Below are 24,787 nucleotides of genomic sequence, written 5' to 3' on the forward strand. Positions count from 1 at the left end.
CGGCTCGGCGTCCTCCGGTTGCGGTACCCTAATACAAGGGCAAGGCTGCTCAGCCCACGCAACAGCTTGCAGAAACTCCTCTCCCCCCAAAAAACCTCTCTGGAAAAGGGAAGGGGAACCAGAGCAGATAGGGAGGGGCTGGAGACAAGGGGGAAACCAAGGCGAGGGGGGAAACTGAGGCACAAGGTTTTAACAGCAACGTGGCGAGCGTGGGGTGCTCCCACGGAGGAGGAGAAGGTTGTAAACCTCTTGGAGGTTCAACGCTGGGGCAGAAGAAGTCAGGCTGAAGAAGCTTTGTTAAGCCCAAAAACTCAAGGTCTCCCTTGCACACGTGTATTTTAGAGCATGCAACGGTTTGCAAAACTCATATGTTGCGCAAAAAAGAAAAAAAAAAATCAGCCCTGCTTCATCATCTATTTATACTCATCTAACACTTGGTGCTTGGCTAACAGGAGCATTTACACCATACCACATGGAAGAGGGGATAAAAGCATCCAAGGAATGAGGGGAACAGCACAATCCCGCATGGAAGCGGCTCCGGCACCCGAATTTACCCCTGGACACACAGGGATACACCAAGGCAACATACGGACTGCCATCAGGCCTCTGCTTCCCGGCGGATCCAGGCTACAAAAAGACCCTTTAAAAGCCTTTTCCAAAAAGGACACTTCTTTTAACCCGACAGATTTTGATTAAACACTTTTTTTTCTTGCTGCTCTGCCTTCCTGTAGTACCCACACAGCTATGAAACGTTCTCAAAACCGACGTATTTTGGGTAATTTTTACGATATGACAAAGCTCTCCAGCCCAAAGGAGGAATTTCGCCCCGTGGTCCCCACCTCGGCCACCCGCAGCACCCAAATCCCCCCCAGCCCCGGCTCCCACGCACAGGAGCGCCCCTTCCTCCTGCTTATTATTGCTTTTTTTTTTTTTTTTTACCCTTACACACACAAAAGCTGCAACCACACGCAAAGGAGAAATGGGAAAAACCAAAACAAACCCTTGACTGGTTTTGCGAATTACAGCCAGGGAGGTTTGCGGTCCCAGACAGCGCTTCCATCTTCCGCAACGCAAACCTCGTCCCGTGGGACAAACCAGCCCTGCAGCACCTTCCCGCAGCGCCGTAAACCGGGATGCACCCGGGCCAGGGATGGCAAAGCAGGGACCCTTCTCCGAACACAGCTTCCAGAAAGTTTTTAAAGTTTTTCTCACCTTTTTGCAGCGAGGCCTCGTCCCTTGCGCCATCCTGCGTCTCCTCTTCTTGGAGATGCTCCACAAGATACTCCATAAGACGCTTCCATAAGCGGCTCCGTGAGTGTTTCAGAGGAACCCCTTGTAGACAGATGGGATCCCCAAGGGGTCTGCACCTCCTCAGTTGCAAAATATAAAAGTCCAAGTGTATTTTTTACAGCCGTGAAACGTTTCAGTCCAAACTCCTCCAAGCACGACCCCGAAGCTGCGAGCAGGACCCTCCTCACTTACAGAGGGACAACAAGGAGCTGCTGCTCCCCCAGCCCGTTTTGTGCCCACACCCCACCACAGGTGAGCATCATCACCAGTTAATTACTGCCTACGGCCTGGGGTCACCCATCCCCATTCTTATTTGACCCCATGCCCTTTTTTTCCCTTGCTTTTTCTTTTTTTTTTTTTCTTTTGCTGTGCTTGATGAGGCTAACGCAGCTCAGGTGTTTTCCAGGGCGCTCAGCACCTCGAATGCAGCTTGCTTGCACCCCCCCGTTAGGCTCTTTATCGTTTTAAAGCAGCGGAAAAACCTATTTTTCTCTTTTTAATGCGTGCATAGCAAGCTTTTTTTTTTTTAAAGCATGCAAAAAATAATAGCAGCAGTTTAAAAAAATGGTGCATTGCTATAAACTCTTGCTGCTCTCACCACCTGCGAGCCAAACCCAGCACGAGACTGCACGATTTTTCCAATAAAAGCCAAAAAAAGAAAAAAAAAAAGGGGGGTGGGGGGGGTGGAAGGGGAAAACTTTTTTCCACGTGGGGCAGCAAAATTTTGCCGCCAGCCCTCCCGGCCGGAAGGGGGCGCTGTGGGGAGGCGGGGGGGGGGGGGGGGGGGAGGCCGCGACGCCGCTCTCCTCGGCCCGGAGCGGTACCGGAAGTGGGGGCGGAAGTGGCGTCCGGTGCTGGCTGTTATCAACCCCGCGGCGGTGAGTCTGGCCCTTTGCGTTTCGCTGTGTCGGCGCCGGCTGGGTACGGCCTGTTGTCCCGCGGCGGAGGAGTGACTGAAGGGCGGTTCTGGTGGGGCGGACGGTTGGTTAGGCCCTGGTAAAGGTCCCCTGGTCGGTTGGGCCCTGGAGAGTCTCGGGGCCCGGTTGGCGGGGCCCGAGCGCTCGGTGAAGGCCCCGGTCGGCTGGGCTGTGGTGGCCTTCAGACCCACTGAGGAGCCCACCTGGTGCCCGGTGAGGGCCCCCGGTCGGTTGGGCGCTGGTGAGCCCTAGTGCCCAGTGAGGGGCCTGATCAGTTGGAGCCTGGTGTCTGGTGAAGGCCCCTAGTTTGTTGGTCCCGGGGAGCCCCAGTGTTAGATGAGGGGCCTGGACAAGTGCTGGTGCCTGGTAAAGGAGCCCTGTTTGTTGGGTCCTGGTGAGTTCCTGTGTGCGGTGAAGGGCCTGGTTGCTTGAGCCCTAGGGCCTGGTGAAGGCCCCTGGTCAGTTGTGCCTTGCTGAGCCCCGGTGCTCAGTGAGGAGCTTCGTTGGTTTTGCCCAAGTGCCAGGTAAATGGCCTTGCTGGTTGGGCTCTGACGAGCTCTAGGCCCTGTGAGGAGCCTGGTTGGTCAGGCCCTGGTGCCTGGTAAAGGCTCCTGGTCAGCTGGCTCTGGTGAGCCCTTGTGCATACTGAGGAGCTTGGTGGGTTGGGCCCCAGTGCCTGGTAATGATGCTGGCTGGTTGTGCCCTGACAATCCCCAGTGCCTGCTCTAGAGCCTGGCTGGTTGAGCCTTGACAAACCCCGTGGTCTTGTGGCAGCCGTTGAGGCAGCAGCCAGCAGAGCCCCAGGGTGGTTCTCCCTGTCCAGCCCCACCATGCCAGGCCAGGGGCCATCAAAGGGCCATCAAGCGTTGGTGGTGCTGGTGGCCACGCTAGGCTGGCTGCTGGCCCTGCAGTTGCTGCTTGACCTGCGGGCACTGGGGCTGCTCTGTGGTGTGCTGGTGGCACTGGGTGGCTGGCTGGGCCCCCGTGCCTTTAGCCCTCCTGGCCGGCGTCTGCGGCTGGAGCGCTTTGTCAGCTCCCTGCGGCCCCTGCCTAGCTGCCCGGTGGCTGAGGAGCGGCTGGAGAGGGAGATCTCCAGCACTGTCCACAAAGTGGTGCGGGATTTCGTCGCTTCCTGGTACCGCACTGTCAGCAGCGAGCCAGCCTTCGAAGCCGAGGTGGAGAAGGCTATGACAGGCCTGGCCACTGAGCTGAGGCGGCGGATGGGGCGAGTGGACCGCCAAGCCCTGGCTCGTCGCCTCCTCCTCCTTTCCGGCCATCACTTGCAGAGCTACCTGCAGGCCCGTGAGGCCGTGAGAGGTGACCCTGGCGGCAGCCGGACCCTGTGGGAGGAGTACAGTCGGTTGGCAGGGCCGCATCCTGCCCTCCGCAGCCCAGCAGCTGAGGTGGGCTATACCCGGGCTGCTGTGGAGACGCTGCTGCGGGCACTGGTGCCCTGGCCCCACCTGGAGACACGAACAGGACGCTTTGTGGTGGTGGAGCTGGTTGCCTGTAACGTGCTGCTGCCAGCCATCAAGAAGATAGCCGATCCTGACTGGATCAATCTGCTGCTCATCGGGGCGTTCTCCAAGAAGCCCCGGGCTGAAGAGCCCCACCCTGCACCCCCAGTGCCTGACTTCTTGCCCTTTGTGGTGCAGACAGATGCTGCCCCTGCTGGGCTGCCTCCTTCCCCGAGGGCCATGGAGGTGCCCAGGCGAGAGGCAGGGCCTGCTGGTGAGGAGGGAGAGGACTCAGCGAGCGGGCTGTGCCACACAGAGGAGCCTTTCCTCTGCCCACGAGCCCTGGGCTCCCTCTTCCCCTGTGAGGGTTTGGAGCTGGAGTCCCCCATGCATGATGTGGGCCAGGACACGGACCTGCTGGTACCATCACCTGTGGGGGAGTGCCTTGATGAACCCCTCCAGGACACCTCCACTGTGCTAGAGGGACCGTCCACTTCGGAGGATGGTGTAGGGGACCTGGAGGAGGGTGTCGCCACCAGCTCGGATGCTGGCCTGCTTCCCACCTCTGCTCTTACTCTGAACTCCTGCCCTGACATTCAGATCGACCCAGCAGTTGAGAAGGAGGAGGAAAGCCCAGCTGTTCCCAAAAAGCCTTCTTCACAGAGGCCTTCCAGCTTGGGGAAAGATCTGGGAGCAGCAGAGGGCCCACCGCAAAGCCCCCTAGATCCAGGCCAGACTCTGCCCCTGCTCTCGTCTTCCCCAACGGCTTCCATCAGCACCTTCAGCTTTGAGCCACTCAGCAGCCCCGACGGGCCAGTTGTCATCCAGAACCTGCGGATAACTGGGACCATCACTGCCCGAGAGCACAGCGGGACTGGCTTCCACCCCTACACCCTGTACACCGTCAAGGTAAAGGCTGCCCCGGGGGTCACCCCTTTTCCAGGATCCTTGCCCTGGCAAGGGAGCATGGGCTGGTGTTTGGAGATGACAATTTGTGCTGTGTGTGGCTCGACAACCAATTTAGTCTGGCAGCGGGGGAATATCGGGCACAGGGGCTTTTCCAGTGGCCATTAGGGTACAGGATAGGGGTTCCTGCTCATGGCTAAGGGTCGCGTTGGGGTGTTGAGTCTTTTGTATCTTGTTTTCACCATTCCCTTCATTGTGGGGGATTTGCGTGCTGTACAGCCCCTGTTCCTCGGGAAGGGTCAGTGTGAGGAATTGCTGGATGGGACCACTGTGGGGTCTGGGGACTGTGGGACCAACAGGGATCACGGCACATCGGGATTGTTTTGGAGTCTGTAAGGATTATTGATTGTTGCCTTCTTCCTCAGTATGAGACAGCCCTGGAGGGTGAGAGCGCGGGTAGCCTTCAGCAAATGGCTTACCACACTGTGAACCGCCGTTACCGGGAGTTCCTCAACCTCCAGACCAGACTGGAGGAGAAACCGGAGCTCCGCAAGTTCCTGAAAAGTCAGTGCCTGCATTAAACTCCTAAGAAAATCCTTCTCCTTCTCACCCCAGTCTGTGCTCCTCTGCTCTGAGGGTATCCTGTCCCTCACAGGGAGCCTGTGCAGCTCTGGATGCTGGGCTGTTTGTGATGCCCATGTCCATGTTCTGTGCAAAGCTGGCTAGAGGAGAAATTTATTTCTTTTTGCAGCAAATTCCAGTGTTTCAAAACATCCTTGTTGCCATTCAGATCGCAACACTTGCTTTTGTAGTTTCACACCTCAGCAATGAATAGAAGCACTGGTGTCTGCAAGGGTCATGTTTGCATATAAGAAAGTAGAGTGATAGGCATTGAATGTAAGCTTTTTCTAAAAAGAAAACATTGTTTCTTTTAATGCTCCTTAGTTACAAAACTTCATTGAATGTAGCACATTCCTACATGAGTCTTTGCTTTTGACAGGTCTGTGGGTTTGACTGGAAAGCTGCTTTGTTGGGTATTTTTAGGCTCTTTGAGTGATGTAGAGTCCTTGTGCTAAACTGGTGTTCTTATTACTTTTAACTTTAAAGACACACTTTAAAGATGATACAATATCAGCAGGATGCAAGTTCTGTGTGGGTTTAAGATCTGATTCGACCACCATGGTTTGAGGGGCGCATTATCTTGGGCTGATGCTGGACAGTGTGTAGTGGTGGTCTAAACCACGAGAGCATTAAGATTTTAAAAACAGTTGTTCCAGTTTTCTCGAGCTTGCTAATGGGTTTGTTTCCTTTGTAGATATCAAAGGCCCAAAGAAACTGTTCCCGGATCTCCCATTTGGAAACATGGACAGCGATAAAGTGGAAGCCAGAAAAAGTCTGCTGGAATCTTTCTTGAAGGTGAGGTATTTGCTTGTGTGCCCCTGTGAGCTAAAAGCAGTGCTTAGAGCAGCTCTATACTGACAGACAATGGAACGTATTGGTTCTCTTCCACCTGCACTTTACGTGATCAAGCTGCGAAGTTGACTCAAAGAAGACCTAACGTTGCATCTTTCCATGCAGCAATTGTGCGCAGTCCCTGAGATTGCAAACAGTGAGGAGGTGCAGGAGTTCCTCGCTCTGAACACCGATGCCAGGATCGCGTTCGTCAAGAAGCCCTTTGTTGTCTCCAGGATAGACAAGGTAGACAAGGGGGAAACTGGTTATCTGAACCACTTACAGCTGCATCTAGATGTGCCTTTTGGGCTTCAGTGTCTATGTGTATGGCTGCTGCAGTAGTAGCCAAAAAACTTAAATGCTATCTGTGTAGATGAGCTTAGTTTGCTCAGAAAGTCGTAAAGCTAGGGAGGGTCAGAGTGCATCTCAAAGAACCTGCGAATTTTTAATAGAAAATAGAGCACAAGTCTGAAAACTCTTAATTCCTATGCAAGGAGTAGGAATATAGTCAATAATTGATGGCACTGCTGGCTTTTGCAGATTGTTGTCAATGCCATTGTGGACACCTTGAAGACGGCATTCCCCAGGTCGGAGCCCCAGAGCCCCACGGAGGATCTTAGTGAGTCTGAAGTGGATGGGAAATCTCAGACAGATGGGAAGAAGGCCAACAAGTAAGGGCTCCTTCTGCTTCCCCTGTGCTTTATGCAGAACATGGACTTAAGCTGACCCCATCCTCCTGGAGGATTTCTTTTTAACCTTAAACACGTGCATGGTCCATATATGTGGTGAGTCACTGCAAAATACAGCTACGATTTGTCTGCCTGAAGGTTTACGCTATCTCCCAGGTCTTGAACACTTGTCACCTTGCCCAGCAAACGTTTGCATATTTATTTAGGAGTAGTATTTAAGGTCATTGCACGTATGTTGCTCACCAAGTGTTTACTTGGTGTTGCTGGCAGTGATGAGACCCATTGTGGTCATCAGTGAGTCTTCGCTTACAGAATAAAAGTTTCTGCACGAGTATGGCGCTTTTTTTTTTTTGTGGAAAAGCGATGTTTTGCTAGAAAAGCTGCTTTGGACAAAAAGGCAAACCAAAAAAGTACAAGTTTTGAAGCATCTTGGCTGAAAAGGACATTCCTTAATGATAAACAGGCTATTTTACAATTTGTCCCACAATCCCAAACGCCCTTTCATACCCTTCTTTCTGTGTGTGCGTGTTTATAATTGGATTTCACAATCCTGCTGAGTATGTTTCATCTCAGAGGCTTTTCTCAACGCTTTCCTGTATACGCTGCTCCCGCTTCACTGAACAGAAATCCCTGCATCTGCATGTAAGCGTATATGTGACATACCTGCCAAAGAAGATGTGTATATGTGGTGGATGTTGGAAAGCCTTGGCTAGGCCCATGTATAGTTGAGGACAAGCACTTTAATGACTTTGTTGCATGGTTTTACTGCCACCTTTCAGTTTTCCTGGAGGGAGATGCTTTTTTGAACCACTTCAGGTGTAATAAGACTACTTAGCTTGGACGTGATGCTGGACAAAGGTATCTGGTCCTGATTCTTGGTTGAGGCTGGTCCAGGTTCATGGCTGAGACTGGGAAACTCATCACTCGCAGCTCGCAGAGAAAAACCTGACTGTGCCATATCTTTTCTCTTCAGGTCCAGGCTGAGGTTCTCGTCCAGTAAAATTGCTCCAGTGCTGAGTGTGAGCGAAGCGCACGACAGGATTGTGTACTCCGTCAGGGAGGGCACTGCTGTAAGTTCAGATCCCTCTTGAAGTCCTTTCATGATCCTAATCACTGCCTTGTTTGGGTGCTGGCTTAGAGTACTCCAGGTGCACAGGGACTGTGGCTGCTGCAGCCTTGTTCCTGCGTGCCATGTCTCTGCAGAAAGGCGATAAGCAGCCCTGCTTGTGCTGTGGGGTACAGCAAGGTGCAAACTGGGTGGTGGGAGGCTGTGTGGGTAGTGGACATCTCATATATCTGTTCAACTTGGGCTGTGCGCAGCTCACCGCTGTGGTACTAACACGCTGGTGCTTTTGTAGGTCTCTGGCACCCTGTCACTGGCTGCTATGGAGTCCTTCATCCAGAAGCAGGAGAAGCTGTTGGAGGCAGTCCCCAGCAAAGCTCCCGAAGGCGAGGGAGGCAGAGAAGCTAAGGAAAGCTCTGTGCAGGAGGATATGGACAGGCTGGGCACGTCGGAGCAGGGGGCACATCTGGATGCAGACTCTGGTGAGCTCAGCCCCTCTGTTAGTGCTTCACCGTATCTCCCTTGGTACTGCAACAGCTCCAACATCTGCAGGCTTAGCTTGCAAGGTCTTCAGTATGAGGACGTGGTCTCCTGCCTGTTGATGAAAGGGAAGGCAGACTGAGTTTTTCCAGTTCTGTTAGGTGATTGCTCTGGTCTTTATTGCTATTGGAAGCAAATTGGGTCTTAGCTCAATTGTGTCACTGTAGAGCTTCACCCTGGTGTGCTCAGTAGTTACTGCAGAAATAAGTTTCTTAAGCACACGCTGCCTAAACTGCCCATGTTATAAGATCAAGCTCGTAAACCTAAAAGTGGCCAAATTACAGTTTTGTGGTAGTCTCAAGTTAGCCTTTATATGTCCATGCACTATAAAAGGATCTTCTGAGATTCAGTGAAGTCTGGATAGATTTGGTGGGAGTAGCAAATGTGTGATGCCAGTTCAAGGAATGATGTTCTCTTTCTGACCATAGATCCCTCCTCTGAAGCGCAGGGGTGCTACGGCCTCTCAGAGCGGTTACATGATTATCCCGAATGTGAGCAAAAATATGTTCTCTAATCTTTTTCTTGGAATAGTTGAGCAGTATCAGCTGGAACTTTCCAAAGATTTCACTCCAGTGGTTCAAGTTTGGCAAGCTCTGAGTGAAAGCATGTGCTTGTGACAGGATGGATCTGGTATTCTGAAACCGAGCCCGTGCTACCAGCTTTGCCTGTAATCTTTGAACATGCGCCCGCAGTTGTTTTGGGGCTGCTGGGGAGCAGGACAGGAATCGGAGGCCAGTGCTCAGCATAGAGCACAAGAGATACAGGCAGGCCAAGTTAGCTGAACCCCTAAAGAAACTTTACGTAAATGATGTCAAATGCCTGCCGGTCTGTGATGCTTCAGAGCTGAGACAGGGCAGGCTGGTCTGGCAGGCTAAGGGGAATGAATGTCTGGGGAGTGGCTGACTATAAAGGCAATCGGTGTCTGTATCTGCTCACTGGGTGACTTCTCGGAAGAGGTTGGCCAGCAGCTCTCTGAGGAAGGGGACTTGGATGCTAAGGAACTAGCAGAGCTTGCCGATGATGCTGCTTGTATGGGGTTGTGGTGAAGCTAAACAGCCTGCTCCGGCTTTTTGCAAAGGGAAGTCAAGTCTCAAAGGGCAAAGCAAGTGAGGAGTAACTTGTGCATGGCCCAGAGCAAGAGGCGCCAAATGCAGTCATGCCCTGTCTTTTCCAAGTGAAATGGCCTGGAGTTAATTAATCCAGCTTGTATGCAGCAGGGAGATGAAGAGGAGGGAAGGAGACGTGCTGAAGTCCAGAATCCCTCTCCTCTTCATCTCCAGCAGTAAATTGTGGGTGAACACTCTCGTTGGCTCTCTGTAGGCAGAGAGCGGTTGAAAGACCAGGCACTGGGGAAGGTCAGAGTAGGGGAAGCTGCTGTACAGGGGCGCTCTCTGCCAACAGAGCCAACGCAGTAGCCTCAGGTTGTTGCGCTGGCCTAGGAGTGGTTGTCTCAGGCAGGTTTGTGGTATATTAAGAAGCTTGTTCTGTGTAACACCTATGATGGTGTTTGGAGGCGAGCAGAATACAAGGAATTCTCCAGCAAGTAGAACGTGTTTATGCTGTAGGCTTTGACATCCTCCAGAGGATCAGAGAGAGGTTTTTCTGTCCCAGGTCTGTGTCACCAGGGATATGTGGACATGAGTGAGGATTTTTGTTTTAAGCGATGTGTCTGGTTTATCCAGATGTGGTTCATCCATCTTCCTGCTGGGACTTGGACCTGCCACACGATGGCAGCCTGCAGACGCCGACCAGAGCCTTGCATCTGGAAAACCGCACCTTGGAAGAGGGGAAAGTGTCGGTGATGTCTAGGAAAATGGTCCACAGCAATGTACCTTTCTCCTGGTTACAGTCACTGCCGCCTTTCTCACTTGTTTTGGGCACACTGCCATCCCCATGTGTGGACTGGGGTTTGATAATCACTTGGTTTAACTGAGAAGGAACTGAGCGCTCGGAGCAGCCACGTTCTGGTCTGGTGCGCCCCTTGGTAGGGATGTTGGGGCTGCTTGGATGAAAGTGGAAATGAGAGAGTGATCGGGGCAGCAGCATGGGAGGGCAGGCTCCCCAGGCTGACTCTGCCATAGCGGGTCATCTGCACGTGGCACAAGGTGCTAGGCTGGGGAGAAGAGCCTCAGGCAAGCTGTTTGAGTGAGTTTCACGTGATGCTTTCCACCAGGTTTGCTTAGGCACCGAGTTGGCTTCTTCATCTGACCTTTCTCTTCCTCCTGCCAGACTCTGAGACAGCTTTGGCTGACCTGGCCCTGGACGTGCTTCGTCTGCTGCTGATGGATCACTGGAGCTGGCTGTGCACAGAGAACATCCAGAAGGTCTTCCACCTGCTCTTTGGGACCCTCATTCAAAGGTAAGGTCTCAGCGACCAACCTCACAGCTCTGGGAGGTGGCATTGCCTTTGGAGTTACAGTCGAAAATGGAGCTCTTACCTGGTTGCAGATAAATGCTTTCTGTTGCATCAAACAACAAGTTTGTGTAAAGAAGATGTCGCATGTATGTAAACATCTGAGATTTGCACTAGCAGCTGTTTTCCTGTGAGCAGCAATGTAACTCTAGCTGGCAGCATTCTGCCCTTTAACAACAGGCGAAAGGAAGGATCCAGCCCTGGGAATGGGTGGCGTCCTGCCTCACGAACAGATGAGAGTGCCCAGCTCCTTGGCTCTCCGGGGAGAAACTGGTCTCTCGCTGCCCAGGGGCTCAGCTTGTTCTTTCTGCAAAAGGAGAATAAACAGGCACAGGGAACAGCCACTTGTCAAGTAATAGCTCGAAGCGCGACTTCCCAGGGCCTTTGCTCTCACTGCTGCACCCCTCGCTGATTTGCGGTGGGCCTGCCTGTGCCTTCAGCGGTGACCTACAGATGTATTAGGGAAAGACTTCCTTTCCAGCTGGTATGTACTCGCCAAGCTTTTCTGAGGCCAGTGCCTCTGTGTGGTAAGGCACTAGACCAAGAAACACAAACAGAAAGCATGTCTGTTTTCTTGTATAGGTCAGTGACTGTCACTAGATGAGGATATGGTCCTTTGGAGTAAAAAGCAAGCCGTCCTGGAAGGACTTGCCTCGTCCCTTGAAGTGTTCAAGGCCAGGTTGGAGGGACTTTGAGCAACCTGGTCTAGTGGGAGGTGTCCCTGCCCATGGCAGCGGGGTTGGAACGAGATGATCTTTAAGGTACCTTCCAACACAAAGCATCTCTATGATCCTATGACTTTGGCTAGGGGGAGCCTCGGAGCACCGCTTTTCCCACTCCTGTGCCCTTTCTTCTGCTGCAGGCATTCAAAGCCAGTGTCAGAATGTGCAGGGCAGCACATTATAACCCAACTGGTAATTTAAGCTGCCCTCAGCAGAGGTTGCTGAAGCGCTTTGAGGTCAGGGGCTGCTGGCCATCACTCTGGAGTCTGTTTCCTTGGGTGGGAGGAGGTGGGTGTTGCTCCCATTTCTCCAAAATGGGTTCTGGTCTCTTGGGGAATGAGCTGGAACTCAATCCTTGTGTGTAAGCACAGAGGTATGAGAGCTTGTATAGGCACGTCATCACCTCCTAATAAGCAGTGTCCCGGTCACCCGGGGAGCCTGCAGCACCGACACGTGGCATTGGTATTTTCCACTAGAGAAGCTGTCATACACACAGCACATGCCTTGCTCTGGAAGGTGGAGGAGCTCCACAAGTAGTGCTAGGGGAGCAACATGAGGGTGAACATGTTTGTAGCTGCTCCGCTTCAATGAGTCTGGGTGAACCAAGGTGTGCTGAGGGCAAACCTTTGGCTGGAGGTGCTGTTGGGAATTCCTGTGACTCCTTGGTGTCGTGATCAGGACAGGGTGCAAATACAACCTTCGGAGCTAACCCTGCGTCCCTCGTTCTGTACGTGTCCGTGCTGAAATCCACACTCTTGTTCTGGGACAGTCAGGGGTCGGCGGGTCTGGTGTGAAGGGGACAAGGGAAGGAGTTGCCCAGTGTGAACTGTTGCCAGGAGGATGGTGTTGCTCATGGATTGCTGCAGGAAACATTTTCCTCCCCTGTTTCTGCTGCTGTAGTCCCCACCCCAACCCAGAAGGTCAAGCCTGGGACAGCACTTTGGTCTCCTGAAAGGGCGGAGCGTTAGGGTGGAGGTTCTTATACCTTGAATCAAGGGTAGCAGGTTTTTAGTGATGCTGGAAGCCCATGTGGAGGCCTGGGGCTCAGCAGGATGCTGCAGTGGGAGCAGGAACCGCCCTGAGAGCAGTCAGTGTCCGCCTGTCCTGAAATCTGTGATCTGGCAAGAGAGGAGAGTTCAGACAATGCCTGAGGTGGACATTCAAGATGTAGTTGCCTCCATAGTGGAAGAGAATTGGGAATGGGGGGGCTTCATGCTGGCTTGCCGTTGCACGCTATCCCTAAGCCATGCAGAAGGGTGGCTGAGACTTGTACTTAAAGCTGGCCCAGGTGGCCACTGTTGTACTGAGCAGATCAAGAAGTCTCTAGCTCTGCTGCCGGCTACCTATCCAGGGACTTGGTGGCGTTTGTCTTCCATTTAAGTATTTACAACTTGATCACTGCTCAGCCAGACCTGACACAGCCCTGGCACTGCCATTCTGGCTGGCACTGCCTCTGGGTACCATTTACAGGTGGAGAAAATACCAGAAGCTGTTCTGGGAGCATGTGCTATTCGGGGGATCATTGCTCCTGCCTCTGAGAACAGGTGGACAAACAAGGGGCAGCAGGTGGGCACCCATCCTGTCTCTAACTGTTGCTGGTCACAAAGTATGAGTAGGAATCATCCCTCCATGACACGAGGTCCTTCTCTGTTCCTGTTCCTGGCTGGGTTAGGTGGTGGAAAGGAGATGTCCTAGTGGTGTTTTGGGTGTTAGGAAGGAGGTTGCCGTGGATACGTACTCCTCTGCCAGCCTGTATTTGGTGAGGAGCGTGCTGCTCCTGCAGCCTTCTTGAAACTGCCTTTATGGGCATTGCTACCGCTCTGCACTGAGTTTGCCTCATGCTAGAGCAGAAGGATCAAACAGGAAAAACACCAGGAACAAGGTCCAGCTTCTCCAGAGAGCCAATCCCCCTCTCCTTTGTGACCTTCTCCCTTGGTGCCCACAGAATCCCCTGGGGTGACATGGAGCGATTGCTGTGACTGCACTGTTGCTGATTATGGGACCTCCTTACCCTGCTCTGTTTGCCGTTCTCTGCATGGAGCATCCCACCACACTCCTCTTTCCTCTCTCTGTAGCTGAAATAGCTGGAGCCAGGCACTATCTGTCTCCCCTGACTGTCAGTTTAATGGCAACCAGGGAGAGGGAGGCTATGTGACCGAAAAAGGTATTGTTAAGTAAAAGGGGAGGCCGTGTGTGCAAGACCGCATCCATGCGGCCCTCGTCCCATTATGTAAGAGGGAGTGATCCTTTTTTGGAGCCGAAAGGAGAGGCGGAGGGGCCGGGAGGCTTGCTGGGAGCGGGGACGACCCCGGGGTCGAGCGTTGCTTCCAGCAGCCTCCCGGCACACTGGGTCCGTGCCTGTAAACAAACCTGCTGCCCGGCTCCAGCTCTGCACCCCTCCTCTGCCCGGATCTCGCTTCCCTCCCACAGGCTGGAAGCGCGGATCTCCTCTCTTCCCTGGGGACGCTGCAACAGGGACCTGTTTGCAAAGGGGAGCAGATGAGGCTATTCTGGGCTCCCGGGGGGGGGGGTTTGGTAGAAGAGCTAAAAGACATTTGGAGAATCTATGTGCTTTTTAGAGCCCTGTGAGTCAAAGTGGTGGTAAAAATACATGGCAAGCATGCAAATAGCGCTGTGGCTGTGACCCCACGCCCTGCCATCGGTTTGTCCATGATGGCACGATGGCCACTTGGTCGGTGCCACGATGAGCTTGGGGCAGGCCTGGAGCTGGGTACCAGCTCGACATGCCCTTCCGCTGCTGCTGAGGTTCTCCCAGGGCCACATCTGCTTCCCCTTCTGGAGGGCAGCTGCAGCAGAGTGCCAGGATCCCAGGGACAGACCTGGGAGGGTTTTAGATGCAGACCCAGGTCTGTATTTTTTTTTCTTAACTCCTTCCTGTGCCTCACAAGAGAAAGCTGCGGCAGTGCCAACCACGGAGCGGAGGGAAGGTGTCTCGGCACACCCCAGCTGTCTGCGCCCTGTAACCTGAGCGGGGCTGGGGCGCAGAGTCCGTGCCGGGGCTCGGAAGCGCCTGTGTGTATATAAGGGAGTGTGTGGACCTACGCAGGCAGCTTTGATGGTGTCATGTTCCACCGAGCACGAGTTAAAATAAATGCAAAGCATCCCTGCCTTACCCGGGAGCTCAGCAGGGCTTGGCTTGCTGTTCGCTTTGGGTCACTCTGGTGCTCCTCTAGGCTTTGTCCTGTGTTCCGTGATTCCTCAGCAAAGCAGGTGGATTTAGGGAAAGGATGTTTCTCCCCAAAAGGATGGAGAGCCAGAGATGCTTTGAGGCTGATTACAGATGCCTGTCAGGCTTTTATGAGAGCAGTTTTTTGTAAGTTCTTCCACCTCTGGCTCCCTTTGTGAGGAGACCCAGGGGTCCGACTAGCTTTGGCTTATTTTCCTTGTAGGGTTTTCTCTCTTGAGCTGGTTCTTCCAAGGTTTCAGGTACTGCTGAACTAGCATGGGAAAGGAAAGTCCATCTGAGCTCAGATCCAACCCTGAGCTGAGTCTTGGGCTGTAGTCTTGCAGAGAGCCTGGCTTTTGGGTGCTGCGGTGAGGGACACTGAGCCCTGGGGTGGGAGCAGAGGAGAGAAGGGTCACTTGGGCCGTGCACAGGACAGGATTTGAATATGTACACTAAAATGGGGCGGAGTGGTCCTAGGAAGGCTGTAGCAGCAAGGGGTTGTCTTTGATTTGAGGTGTTAGATCTTTCCAAGTGTTGCTGGGGGTCAAGAGCTGGGTAAGGCCACAGAGGCATGATGTTCTTCAGCCTGTCAGCAGTAACAATGCTGCAGCCTGTGCAGGCAGCTAGAGCCTGCGGGGCTGTGTGTTCTTCCAGAATTTGTGCTTTTCAGCATTTTCCTGCACATTCAGTGCTCCTTTGGTGGGACATGCAAGGCTGGGGGAGCAGGATGTCTCTCCCTGGCCCCTGAAGCTGTTTCAGACCTGGCTGCTACGGAGGTTCCTCCCTGCTGAGGTAAAAACTACCATCAGCAATGGGGCCTCTGGTCTCCAGGGTGACTGTCACATTGCTGTGACCTCCACTGTCCTTTGCTGGCTCTCTGAGCCATCAGGTTTTGTGTACCCCTCATCCCTGCCTCATTCTGTGTGCTGAGGGGTAACAATTCCGCAGTGTGGCTGGTTTCATTAGCCCTCCTGCCAGGGGCTTACACAGCGTCCAGCGCCACCAGTGAGAACTTCTCAGACCGATATCCATGGCCTGTGATTGGCAAAGGTCCTGGGTTGTCAATTTAACGGGGCAGCAAAGGGTCCTTGCAGCCAAGCCTGGGGTCCCAGACATCTGTGCTGGCCCAAAGGGTGCAGCAGCTTGCTCTTGTGGCACGTCTCCCACCCCTGCTCCGGCAGGGATGTGGTACAGTGCCTGACCATCGCACAAGATGGGTTTGGGTGGGCTGCAGCTGGGGGTTACTCCTGCGTGCAACCCCAGGCTGGCCTTGCCTTCTTGCTGTCCTCTTGGCTTTGTGGCTCTGTGCCGGAGCCTGTCCATGTCAGGCCAGGTGTCGTGGGCACTTGTGCAACTGCTGGTGTGAGTCAAGGAGCTCATAGCTTCAGGGAGCTGCTTGCTGGGTGTTTTTTTTCTCCCCTGGTTTTTCTCTTTCTTCCTTGATCTCCGTGCCAACGGGACTGGCAAAAACAAAGACCCTTGGCAGCCTCCTTGGTCCTCTTGACTTGAAAGTGCCACCGGCATGTAGTGTTGCCTGACCCTCTTCAATGTCCCTGAGTAAACCTGCCTGCTTGGGCAGCCAAGCACCTGCGGCCCCGGGCGTGCTGGGAACGCGCTGCCCATGGGTAAGCAATTCTGCCCAGCCCTGGCCGTCTGGAGCCTCGCAGGGGCCGTGTCCGCCAGCCGACGTGGTGAGCCAGACCTCACCTCGGTGCCGGGGTTGCACCTGGGGTCAGCACAAAGCTGGGCTGTGTGTGTGTCACCCAGCGTAGGGGTTATCTTGGGGTGGGACGTGGGCAAGCGTTGTGTGCGGAGGCTCCCCGTTGCCTCCCTGCATTATCTCTGAAAAAGACATGAAAGCCGAGGGTTGGCTCGTGCTCTTCGGGTGCCAGGAGAAGCTGGGAAGGTTTATGCTAAAGCTGTTCCCAGTGTGGCTGCTCCTACTTTTCCTTTGGCTTCGTAGCTGGCAGGTACCTTACCACTCTGGGCTTGGGCAGCGCTGCTGAGTTTTGCTGGCAGAAATGAGCTGCCAATGCTGCAGTGTCAGTGCAGCTGGAGCAACTAAAGCCATTCACTGTTCTGGCTTCTCGCCTGGGGGAATCGATTTGGGGCACGTTTAGTTAAAGGACCTTTGCAACTGCGCATCGAGGGGCTGTGCTGGGAAGCTCAGGTACGTGGCAGCAAAGGTCCTGTGTCTCCTGCGGTGGTGCAAGCGTGTAACCCAGCCTAAAAACCAGCGCCAGAGGTTGTATACGGGGGACCAACCCTACAGCATCTTCCTCCTCGTCTCTGGATTTGGCTATTTGTATTGTAGCTGCAAGGCGCAGGGGAAATCGCAGGCCTGTGGTATGTCAGCAAAAGCAATCTTCAGGACTGTGTGTGTCTTCGTGTGCGTATGTAAAGTAAATAAAAATCAACTTGGAAACAGGCCTCGATTCAGTTGTCTCCAAGCACCTGGAAATTTTGGACCCGGCTTTGAATCTCTGTCCCAAACAAAATTTTTTTTTTTCCCCTCTTCTAGAAGCAGCATTCTTCCAAAAACAGCCGCTAGAATGAAGCAAGCACTCTGTGCCTTGATAACAATTGCAACATTATTTTAACTGCATCTCTCTTTCTTTTGACTCCGTTTCAGCAATTAGATACGTGCCAGCTTTTTTTTCCCCAGATTTGAAAAAAAAAAAAAGGCAAACAAACCAAAAAACCCAACAACTTCCTATTTCAAGTAGAGACAAAGTAGAAAAGGATGGAGAGAAAATGTCTCCTTGCTGGTTTTAGTTTTCCCTGGCTTGGGAAGGGTTAATGGTGTTTTTATGTATTTTGATTCTGAAGTGGGCTAATGAAGCAATCTGCTCTGAGCAGGACCTGGCCCAGACAGCCTGGCCTCTCCCTGGGGCGCTGCTGAGAGCTTAATTGGCTCAATAAATACTTGATGAAGATGTTATCAAAAGCCGGGATGCTTTGGTAAAAATCAAGGGGGTTTGGGGGTGGTGGTTTTTTTTTTAATCGCGTAGCTTTCTTCCCCCCTTTTCTGAGCCCCACGACGTCGCAGGGAGATCCAACTCGAGAAAAGCAAAAAGCAGAGCAGCTCGGTTAATTCGCAGAGGGGAAGAGATGTGGGAGTCGGAACCCTTTGCGTTTACATGATTTCTTCTTGCAGCAGGTGTGTTTTGGAGGGAGCAGCGCAGAGCGGTGCCCCAAATCCCAACACCGAGGTGCGGTTTCGTGCCTACAGGTAGCAGGAGAGGATCTGTTCCTCCTCCTCTCTGCCCCACAGTGAAAACTCCTGGGTACCCACTTCTCACAGGGCTTCTGCCAGCTCCACATCTCGCTGCCTGTGTCAAGCAGGTCAAAAAATCCCCCAGCCCTACGCTGGCAAGGTTTGGGCCTGGGTAAGTCTGATCAAAACACATCGGATGCAAACGCTCCTGGCTTAAACTCTTTGCAACTTGATTTCTTTTTTTTTTTTAATTACTTCTTTCGGTGCAGCTGCCCTCGGAGTTTGGGAGGTGCGAGGCTGGCAAGACACTCTGTTCGAGGGGAAGGCACTCGGCCACGGGGCCGCTGCCTCGCTGGTCAAACACTTCATTTACCATGTGCTCGGGCAGGGGTACAGGACGTATTGTTCATAGCATATACAACTGTAAACTTTTTATAGGGCAGCAGGAGAGGAACATTTCCAGTAAGGCGAGAAGGATAGTTTACTTTTTGCGTGTGGGTCTTTGGCCAGATGTTTAAAAGGACTCGGGATGCTTCGTATTCTTTGATTTATGGAGGACTTTTTTTTTTCTTTTCTTTTTTTGTTTCCTTCCTCTGCGAAGGGTTTACCGACGGCCTTGGACAAGTGTGGGTTTGCTTTGAAGGTGTTTGAGTCGAGCGTGCCAGCAGTCGGCTGCACGTGTTCCTGCTGGCGGCTGTGCGGAGAAGGTGGACGTGGGCTCAAGTAGCAGGTGCTAAAAGCCAAGCCTGGGGGCGAAAACTCTCCATTGGTGTTTATTCCATTCTTCTAACTGTGCCCGCTGCAGCTGTTTCTTCAGTTTTACAGGCTTTGCTCAGAAACGTTTTACGGTCAAACCGTTGAAATGTTGCTCTCTCTGAACCCTTGAGTTTAAGATATTCTTGTGGTTTGAGGCACAATTTGGGGAGGAATTTGGGGAGCAAGTACTGCGAAGGGAGGGATGGTCTCATGATTCGAGTACCAGCCTTTCTTGATTTCACACGAGTCAAATGCTTGAATGCCTTGTGCGTTTCCAGATGTTGCCTTTTTCTTACATCCTTTTCACTACCTTGGTCTCAGGGGCCTTTTTTGAGCTTCTGGTTAGCCACGCGGTGTTAACTGACCTCAGGGAAATGGAGGCCTTGTTCTGGGGTGGAAAATAGATGATGTTGAGCTGGACCTGCTACTGTTATGCACAGCTCGTGTGTATTTCTAGAGCTATTTGTATTTATACAGCTAAAGAGACTAGTAGCGGCTTTCTTGTCTTTTGTAGTCTTCCTAATGTGGCCTCCAACTCGTGTTTGTCTAAAGCCTTCAAATCCCCAATTTTGGGGGAATCACAATTGCTGTGCCTTCAGATTTTAATTACAATCAGCGTGTTTAACTCAACCGTTCCTTGGCTCAAGTGACCTTAGCAGTTCTTATCCTCACCTTGCTGGATGAGAAAAGCTGAGGTTTACCGGCTTCCAGCAGCTGTTTGTAAATTTGGAGAGTACTGAATCTTTTTGTCCATTCCTGCTCCATCTTTATTTTTCCAGACTAAGCAAATCCAGCCTGTCCGACCTTTACCTGCTGACTTGAGCTCTCTCTATCTGCAGATGAACCCTCTGGGTAGTCCACTTCAGCGAGCGCATCCAGCGCGCGGGAGCCAGGTAAAACCAAGCCCATACACTGTGTTTTGCCTGTTCCCGACTCTTAGCCTGTCTTCACCATAGGCTGCTCCATCTTAGCAGCCCTCGTTGCTTCTAGGTGCCAGAGGAGGGCCAAGGTATGTACCCCCCAGGCCTTGTTGCTCATTCCCAGGGCATTTCTGCCATTCCTGTCTTAATGGGCCCCTTCAGCTGACCTTGGAGTTCCAGCTTAAGCCATGGCATGAAATCAGCTCTTTTTTAGCAGCCATTTCATTCCTCCATCAGCAGCTATTTCAAACAGAGGACCCTTACAGCATGGGCAAGTTATGCACCTCCAGACTAACATCCAAAACTTTGTAGCCTTTGCAGTCTGTCTCTTTGCCTTGGGCGTTATCAAAGCATTTGAACGTCTGAGCCCAGGAGGTCACTTTCTATCTATTTCTGGTCTCAGCTGAAGTGTAGGGAGATGGTTCAGTGATGGGTTTGTTTTTCTTTCTTATTAAGGCTCTTTCTTCATGAAATAGCAGAATGGAAATAGTAACTCATCAGCCATCCAAAAAAGAAAGATAGGTCTATTTGCGTTTCTTACTGGATTTATTTCTACCTGGGAGAAGGCGTGTACGTGCTTTTGTGTGGCACGTGGATCTCAAATGCTTAGTCCTTTAATAGTACAAAAAAAAAATCATCTGTGATCTGCTGGCGAAGGTCAGCTTTGGACCAGCACATATTTGGAGTTCCCATGTGAGAAGTGTGAGCTGTTAATCCCGATCCTGGTGCAGCCAGTCTGCCTGATGGAGAGGTCAATTTGCCATAGAAATATGGGGTTTTACTCCAGTGAGATTTTTCAGTGAAGCTTGGTGTGACCCTCAGTGAGTTGTGAGAGCTGAGGGGTTACTGTACTCCACCCTGTTTAATAAATGTTGCTTGGACACGTCGCTGTATGTGCTGTGCAAATGCAATGTGCATCCCCCAAAGTGGGTGTTGGTGGTGACTTTAACAGGTGCAGGCTGAGAGTAGGGAGGAGAAGGCAGGTTACTCTGTGGTGTTTTCTTTCGGAGTATCCGAGAGCATTGGCTGCTCTCCCATGCAGGATGCTGAGCCAGATGGGCCAGTCTTGACAGTTCCTCGCTTCCCAGTGCTTTTGCGATGGGACCCCACACTGGTAGACTGGCAAAAGGGAACACAGAGCACAGTGACTTTAGTCTTCCTTCCATTCGCACCCAGCTTTGGTTTCACTTTCTTCTTTCTTGTCCTCTTTCCTGTCCAGTTTCTTCTTTTTTTTATTTTTATATTCTCTGTGGCTTTTGGTGCCTCTTCCCCCTTTCCCAGCAGTGAGAATCCTGCTGTCTGAGCACCATGCGATGGAGCAAGTTGGCCTCTTCTCGGGAGCTTGCATGGAGCTGTAGCAGGCATCAGCACAGGTGGGACAAAACCCACGGAGCCGTTCTCAGATCCTACCCTTTGCTTCCCAAAGTGGAAAGCAGTGATCTGCCAAACTAAGTGTAAAAAAAAAAAAAAAAAAAATCCATCAACGGGGTTTTGCAACTGTGGGAATTAAGACCTGTAAGCACTTGCATGATCACAGTGCATGCACATGTGATCGGATTTATAGGTGTTACATCTAGGCCTCGTTGCCTAGTTCTGGTGACTTTACGGAAATAAATGAGCTCGAAATGGTGGGTTGATGGTACAGGGCCTTCCAGCATTTGTCAGCTCTCGGTCTGCTCTTGAGCTGTCTGGAAACATGTGCTGTCTTCTCTAAGATCAGCTTTCACTCTGCCCACTATTTGCTTGATTTGTTGCTATTTTAGGCACATTCCTAAGAAAAAGAAACGTTGTTCTTTGCTTTCTGGAACCTTATAAATGATGGCAAAGTGACTATTGCTGAGATGAATTTTAAGTCAACGTTCAATCAGATCTCCTTAGGTGCACGCTTGTACCGTTTGCAGTGCTGTCCCCAAGTCTCTGCACTTCTGTTGCTCGTCAAAGGTTTTCTCAATTAGGAAAGCAGGTTGTGTAAGAAAAACATGTTAATGAAAAACCATGTTAATGAAAGCTCTTGCCCCTAGAGGAGCCACACTCTAACACTTTAATTTGGTTGAGGATGGCTGGAGGGTTTAACTTGATCCGGGGTGTTAAACTCTACTGATGGCTGGAGATAAAAACCCTTTTAAGCAATTGTATTTCAAACAAGGCCTTTTCCCAGGCCAGGCTGTGCTGTGACATTTTGTCCTTTAAGTCAGGCAGATGCTATGCTTTGGGTCTCTGGCCCTATCTTGTAGCAGCATCGGTACTCAGGGTCCCTGGCAAGGTTGGGTGTAAAGACCGTGTCCCCCCATTTCCAGTGCTTATACTGGGATCACCAGGAGGATTGCCTGCACTCTACTAAGACCTTGCCCTGAGACATAACAGGCCTTACAGCTGCACCAAGGCTTGTTTTCAGGTTGTTTTTTTAATGGTCTTTCCTTTTGCAGCTGGCATTTCCTGGGTGTGCATCCTTTAAGACCTGAAGCTAGGCACCTCGCTTCGTGCTGAAGAAGGGAGCATCACGTTGCATCCGGGCCCCGATGATGGCTACCTGCCGTTCCTTTGCTCCTGGTTACCTTTAGGTGTTGCTATTCCAGACTCTCCGCTTGTGTTGTCCCAGTTGCGTGGGGAAAGACGCCCTTGGCCCAGATGCCTCGCCTGAGAAGAATGCAGACAGTCTGGCAGAGCGCAGGTTAAATAAAGTTTGCCTTGGCAGGGCCCATGCTCTTGGATGTACTATGAGCTGCCGGGGCGTAGTGGTGACGGAATTGCAAGCACGAACACTAGCTGCCAAGAGGAACGGGTCTCCTGGCCCTGCTTGCGGACTCCTCTCCTCTGGGACTCTTGAAGTACTGGCAAAATCGCAAGCCTTCTCCCTACCCCAACCCCGCGCCGACGCTCCCCTCTTTGCTCTGGAGCCTCCTGCTGATGAGGAGGGCGTCAGCGGGCCGCCGGTGCTGCGCCACCGAGCCCCGGTCTTGCTAAATTGATGGGGACCCTCCTGTTGGCCTCGGTGGCGTCGGGGATTCGTCCACTGGCCTCCCCTTATTCTAGGGGGAAAGATTTTCAGGCACTGGTGCGTCTTGACTGACGGCTGTGGCTTTTCCTGTTACCCAGGGAAGTGATTTCACGTCTGGGAAAGAGGGTCCGCGTGATTGATTTAGGAACTTTCCCTGGCCAGCGCTTGGGTGGTGTGGACACATCTCCCCTGCGCAGGCTGCTAACGCCTCGGAGCCCTTATGTGGAGCAGCATTCCCGCGGCCTCGGGATTTGCAGGTTGTTACCGTATAAAGGGCACAGTCTTGGCCCAGCAGGAGGGCCGACCAGCAGTTTTGTTGGCAGGTACCTAACTTTTGCTTTTAATAGATGTACAGCGCGGGGTTTTGGATGGGAGCGGCGAGGATCTCGTTGCTTGCCGCTGGTGGATGGAGCAGGGCTGGACAGCAGGGAAGCAGGGGGGTGAGAGGAGCACAAAGCAGCAGGGTATTTGTGCCTTGCCACCCTGGGACTGTGCGTTTTGGTCTCCAGGCGAGACACCCTTGACTCTTTAGGTAGCAGAAGGACTGATAAGGTTGCCAGACCGTGCTCGTGTCCTTTCAGTCAGTCGCAGGGGTTGTTTTAGAGTTAAAACACCAATTTTGGGGATTCTTCCAGCTCTGTATCGGCGCTCTCATCTGCTCGTGCATGGACATTAACTTTGGAGGTCAAGGCCAGTCATATCCCTTAGCCGTGCTCCCTTTAGGAACCAGTTACTCATTTGGTTTCCTGCGGGCAGCAGGGCGATGGAGCTTTTCATGGCTTTTGCCTTTCCTCTGTGACTTTGCATTAGGGTTTCTATCTCTAAGATGGGGAACATTTACATACTTGTGGTGCAGGGGGAAACTCAGCTAATTAATACTTGTGAAAGTGTTTAATGTATGGACTTGGAAACTGCATGTTAACTTACCCAGCAAGCTGATTTTTTCCCTCCAGGGCTTCGTATCGGCGGAAAGCTCATGAGTTGGTACCAAGCCTGACTTTTCCTGACCTTTCTGTCTCTCCCCCTGTGCCCACAGGTGGCTGGAAGTCCAAATGGTTAACCTGACCTGCACCCAGCGTTGGGTCCAGTACCTCCAGTTGCTGCAGGAATCCATCTGGCCTGGAGGAGTTTTACCAGCAGTGCCCAAACCGGCCAGGACAGAGGAACAGAAGAAAGCGGCAGCAGAGCAGGCCCTGCAGAGCCTGATGGGCATCTTGCCTAGTAAGTGTGCCCCAGAGATGCGTCAGCTGCCCCTGGGAAAGGAGCAGTGGGGGAGGCTGGGGAACCCTCCACTGCATTGGCATCTCTGGAATTGTGGTTACGAACAGCGATGGAGCCTGCTCGTGCCAAGGCGGTGGGAAATGTTTGTGACCTTTGAGGTTTGAATGGTTTCCTGCAAGCAAAAACCACAGTTTCCCAGTTCTGGATAGTTTGCATAAGCGTTTGGGGAGCAGCATAGCTCAGAGAGGAAGGATTCATGTCTTGGTGAATTCCAGATGCGGAGTGGCCGCATGCTCTGTGCTTAGTGCTGGTGGTGCAGTTCCCGCTGAGCCACCTCAGATGAGACAGGGCTCAGGAAAGCTGGTGCTACGCTGTGCCCCCACCTGCTGCCAGAGGGGACCATGGCTGAGAAGAGTCATGAGGCAAAGCCTTTGGCTTCTTGCTCTAGAAAGTGGCTTTTGCACTGAGCTGAAATCATGAGCCCAGCTGCACTGGATTTCCCTCTCTTGAAGTTTGACACAGGGACCTTTGGCATTAAAGCGGCTGCTGCCTAATCCCTGAGTGCAGTCTGAACTCTTAACTCCTTGCGTAAGGGGCCCTTGCTGTCCTTTGGGGAGGAAGAAGTGCTACCAGTATATGCCCTTGCAGGCTGGAATGCTTTTCTGGCATTCAGTCCCATCCCTGGCTGTTTTCGGTCGTGGTAATGTTGGGCAGGAGATGCCTTAGGCTCAGAACACCATCACAAACTTGGATTTAGCACCCACCAGCAGAAGACTGACCCTGTGGCACTACTGTGGAAATGTGCAGTTCCTAAAGCTTTGTCTCGAACGTTGACAGATGTGATCCAAGAAATCCTCGGAACCAGTAAATGTCGGATGAGCTGGAACCTGGTACTGGAGTCCCTGGGCCAGCCTGTGATAAACAGGTAGGTGGGTTACAGTCTCTCTACCCTTTGCGATGGGGCCTGTAAGCTACGCTCAGGGCTTCGCCATTAAATTCACGCTGCCAGCTTCTGGGCACAGCACATATCTGGCTAATT

General features: G+C 52.3%; 1 protein-coding gene across 11 annotated transcripts in view; it reads left to right on the plus strand.

The window, feature by feature from the left end:
• The first annotated feature begins 2,126 nt into the window (after window positions 1–2,126).
• SNX19 (sorting nexin 19) overlaps window positions 2,127–24,787 on the plus strand; it is a 129,590-nt gene continuing 106,929 nt past the window's right edge. For 7 of the 11 annotated variants that reach the window (XR_010073673.1, XR_010073674.1, XR_010073676.1 and 4 more), the window contains exons 1-10: window positions 2,127–4,573; window positions 4,996–5,134; window positions 5,886–5,986; window positions 6,149–6,268; window positions 6,563–6,693; window positions 7,685–7,781; window positions 8,070–8,256; window positions 10,544–10,673; window positions 23,564–23,748; window positions 24,586–24,673. Coding sequence is in view for 3 of the 11 variants with exons in the window: in XM_063355482.1 (XP_063211552.1) it covers window positions 3,038–4,573; window positions 4,996–5,134; window positions 5,886–5,986; window positions 6,149–6,268; window positions 6,563–6,693; window positions 7,685–7,781; window positions 8,070–8,256; window positions 10,544–10,673; window positions 23,564–23,748; window positions 24,586–24,673 (2,714 nt within the window). In the remaining 8 variants the exon portion in view is untranslated. Of the gene's footprint in view, window positions 4,574–4,995; window positions 5,135–5,885; window positions 5,987–6,148; window positions 6,269–6,562; window positions 6,694–7,684; window positions 7,782–8,069; window positions 8,257–10,543; window positions 10,674–11,309; window positions 11,489–19,388; window positions 19,536–23,563; window positions 23,749–24,585; window positions 24,674–24,787 lie in introns of those variants that run through there. The other 4 variants (XR_010073679.1, XM_063355484.1, XM_063355483.1 and 1 more) reach the window with 4 other exon arrangements.

Source organism: Chroicocephalus ridibundus, chromosome 18 (assembly GCF_963924245.1).
Source record: "Chroicocephalus ridibundus chromosome 18, bChrRid1.1, whole genome shotgun sequence".
NCBI classification, from domain to species: domain Eukaryota; kingdom Metazoa; phylum Chordata; class Aves; order Charadriiformes; family Laridae; genus Chroicocephalus; species Chroicocephalus ridibundus.